General features: G+C 28.4%; 1 protein-coding gene across 1 annotated transcript; it reads right to left on the reverse strand.

The window, feature by feature from the left end:
- On the reverse strand, positions 2,857 to 3,474 carry LOC109347196 (VQ motif-containing protein 25-like). The gene has a single exon (XM_019586907.1). The coding sequence runs from the start codon at positions 3,431 to 3,433 to the stop codon at positions 2,984 to 2,986; it is 450 nt and encodes a 149-aa protein (XP_019442452.1). The 5' UTR covers positions 3,434 to 3,474; the 3' UTR covers positions 2,857 to 2,983.

Here is a 4,342-nt window from a genome sequence, read left to right on the forward strand (position 1 = left end):
CATCAATTTTCTTTTTCATGTTGTATTAATTATGTGTTATGTTGATGAATATCATCAAACCTTCTACCTAACACATTTCCTCTTTACACTTTTGTTTGCTACATAACCAACATTAGTTTTGGTTTATTTTTTTATTTAGGTTCATAATTCCACTTCTCATACAGTCAGACTTTACAGTGATAAAGCATTCTGCATATTGTTTCCTTGGTTTATGATGGTATACCAAAAGATAAAGGAACAAAAATCTAAATTCTATAAGTTCAATGGGTAGAATAATCTCTTCATAGTTGATGTTCCCATTCATAGTGTAACAAAAAAATTGAAAGCTATAAAATAGGTTGCAAAATTATGTATCAAAAAAAGAAAGGTTGCTAAATTTATTAAGCGGATAAAGTTATAAACAAATTCAATTTTTCGTTCAAAGAACATAAACATGTGCTTTTTTAAATCATTTACATACAACTTCTAACATGTTTTCATCTATATTTTTTATTGGACCGAAATTTTCATTTCTTTACATTTTTGCCATTTATTTGTGTGTCAGTGTAATTTGTAAACTAATTGAATCAAGTCAAGTACTTGAAGTTTCAGCTTAGTTCGTGAAAGAAAGATTGTTCTAAAATGAACCATGTTTAAAACTTAAATTTAGCTTGCTTGAAAAAAAATGAAACTTTAACTTCAGCAATTTAGCCCATATTTACATCTTGGTTGTGTTTTCCTTCATCAAACTTCTCTCTAAATTATTTTTAGAACACCTTTATGAAGCTATTATTACCAGTCGTTTTTACAACGAATCATATTAATGAGGGTATATAATATTTGATTTTTCTTATGAAGATGCATGGGCAATGTTGCTCCTTGCACGTAGGTTGGTTTAGGTGTTTACTTTTTGCCATCTTTAGATGTATCAGAATAAATAAAAGAATGATTCTTTTTATGTAGTGACAATAATTTCTATATTAATATCAATTATAAGTTAATTATTATTGATTTATAAATAAAACTATAGATGAAAAATGGATAATGTTTGCGGACGCGCCTATATAACTCACATTTTTGTGTGGATAGAGCATACAAATTTTATCAATTTGTCCATTTCGTCCACCAAGCTCACGGGCATTTCCATTGGACAATAAGGGGTGGCCGGCGGGTGGCCCACGAACATAATTTAATGAAAAATTAAGAAATTTTCAAATAAATTATAAGGTATTATGATTTTTAATCTCTAAAAAAATTGTAAGGTAATATGATTTATTCAAGTTCATATAAAATATTATAGTTTTTGTTAATTTTTTATCTTGAACTACTTTATTTAATTTTATTTTATTTATTATATGATTTTTTTATTTTTTGAATTATTTAACAATGTCTACGAGCCGCCCACAAGCCCGTTAACCCATTTTAAAACGGACAGAACATTAAATTTTATGAGTTAAGCCAATACAGACATATCCGCACCCACTTAAATTTTTGTGAATATTTGCGAGCACATATAAAATGAGCTAAACAAAACTAACACATATGAATCGACTTCTAAAACATATGTAGCCAATGCACGTTTTTGATAAACTTCAAGAAAGTTATATTTATATCTACACCCACTTAAATTTTTGTGAATATTTGCGAGCACATATAAAATGAGCTAAACAAAACTAACACATATGAATCAACTTCTAAAACATATGCAGCCAATGCAAGTTTTTGATAAACTTCAAGAAAGTTATATTTAAAGGTCATGGGTTAGTGCCTTAATGGTATTCCATTTCATTCCTGACTGAATATCAGTTTGGTGATAAGTTGAAACTTGAAACTCAACTAGCTACTTTTGTTGTTGTAGTAAAATAAAAGATTTATCACTTATTTATTTATACAATATATTTGGACAATATATAAAACTACAACTCACATTTATATATATTTATCTATTTTACATCAAAATATACAATATCTATAATTCGTCAACACTCAGATAAGTTAAATATTGTACCAATGTTGTTTAAAAATATTGATCCAAAAGTATTTCTTTATGTTTGTATATGAAAAAAATCAGACTTGTCTAGTTGTTTTAGTACAGGAGGCTTCTATTTATTTTTGGATATGAAGATTGAAGGTAGATTGTGCAACCTTACTATTATAAGCGAATACATTTTTTTCAATATTTTTAGACTATAAGACAATTAACCTTACTGCTCACCAAATATAGGTTTGGATTTATGAATCTCATTTCACTATTTCAAATGAAGATACTTCTTGGATGATGTAATTTCCAATGATGGCCTCTCAGTTTTCCTTACATCTTATTTGTATTCTCTAAAAAACTATACCATATGATAACTCAATTTACTAGTATCTATAATAATATTCCCTATGCATTCAAACCATAATGCTTAGATTTCTTAATCTCATCACTCTTGATTAGTCTTCACATAGATGAACAACTGAATCAGGTTTATGTTAATACATTGTTGATAAGGACACATATATACCAGGTCTATATTACTCTTGAAAATTATTTAAAATTTGGTTAGTTACAAATGGAGTGAATTGATCTTTGAATGGTTACCTTGAAAATAACCCTTCTAACCAGAAATGATGAAAATAATGAGAAAACAAAAGCCTTAATTGATTTCTAGTGTGAAAATGTATACAGAAATCATAAAATAAGAGGAAGAGGTGCAACATTAAATAAACCAGGTATTAGGCAAAGAAGAATAAAATATTAAGGAAATTAACATAAGGTTCATAAATGCTCACTATTTATCCTTCAGCATCAAAGGGCTAAATGAAGTTAATACACACATGCATTGCATCAAAAGCAAGGTAATTATTAAGACTCAATCTACAATGGTGAAGCATCATTCTTGGGTAGCTAGTTTTTGTGATATATAAACTATATATGAACACATCAACAAGACATAAAAATAACCATACATCAAAAGCAGGCCAAATATATATATATATATATATATAATTAACTACAGGCTTAGTACTTAACTCTTCCATAAAGTAAACCATCAAGTTCCGAGAACCCTTCAATGAAACCACTAAACTTCTCATTTGACTTTGATCTTTTCCATATATCATCTTCAAAATTTTCCTTTTGTTGTTGATTCTTTACCCTTATCTCATTTTTCAGATTTGGAAACTCTCCTTCATCTTCTGACATGATCATGGCCTTGTTAGGGTATAAATCCATTGAATCTTTAACTGGTGCAGCCTTTGATTTGCTTCCACAACCTCCTTCATTTTCTGGCTTCCCTGTGAGCCTTTGAACTAGTTCTCTAAAATTTGCAGCATCAGTTTTTATGATCTCTGGAGCATATATGTGAATTATCCTAATCTTTGGCTTGAACTTTGAGATCATATGTGAATCTCTGTCAATTCCTAACTTAGAAGATGCTGACCTTGGATAACATGTTTGTAGTTTTGTCATCTCTTCTATGGAAACTCTTAAGAGGTAGTTGATTATGAATGTTGAAAATAAGAGTGAGTTGAGAATAATGCTTATATATAGGAAAAAGATAATGCAACTATACCCAGCAAGAAAACAATAAAAATTGCATATTCTGAAAATTACATGGTTGTCTTTTGGGAAGATTGGATATACATCTCACCAAATTCATAGTCAATGAAATAATAAACAATAAAATGACATAAATGGGTCTTGCCTACTCACCAATATGAATTTTTTTCTTTCATTATTTACCCTTTTTTTTGGCACAAACAAATAGAATTAGTATGTTGTCAAAAGGAAAGTATTCCAAAAAAATCAAAGAAAAATAGATTATAATGATACTTATATCCTTATATATAATGGGAGATGATACTCCTACTTTTAATATAAATAAAAATAAAATATATAGAACTTCTCTCTTTAGTACTAGAGAAAATCTGGTTCAAATAAATATGAGAGTTATGTGCAAAGTTAATTAATCCAGCTTCTTATATATATTCAGTTTGATATTAATTTGCCACATGTCAACCAACCTAATGATGAGACAAAGTTCCTTTCTTAGCTTTGTCATTTGTCATAGGACTAGAGTTTTTTAATTCGGTAGCAATAACCCAATTAATAATATTTGCAGGTAGTGCATTTATTCATTATTTTTAATTTTGATGTTCCTTAACCTTATTTCTATTAATTTAAATTTGGAAGGATAGTCATTGAGAAACACATAAGATTCAGAAGATGAGGCCAGATATCAGAATGCCTTTTCCTTTTTAGAAAATAAGATTAAGAAAAATACTTCAATCACCAATATTATATAGTTTGCTTGCACATTTTCTTTATCTTGTATATTTTAAATTGTCCACTTAGCTCCTAAATGAGTAATTTATTAAA

The sequence above is a fragment of the Lupinus angustifolius genome, chromosome LG05, assembly GCF_001865875.1.
Source record: "Lupinus angustifolius cultivar Tanjil chromosome LG05, LupAngTanjil_v1.0, whole genome shotgun sequence".
NCBI classification, from domain to species: domain Eukaryota; kingdom Viridiplantae; phylum Streptophyta; class Magnoliopsida; order Fabales; family Fabaceae; genus Lupinus; species Lupinus angustifolius.

What these genes read in the sequence shown, in the direction of transcription:
- LOC109347196 (XM_019586907.1), bottom strand. Translation starts at nt 3,433, where the DNA reads ATGACAAAACTACAAACATGTTATCCAAGGTCAGCATCTTCTAAGTTA.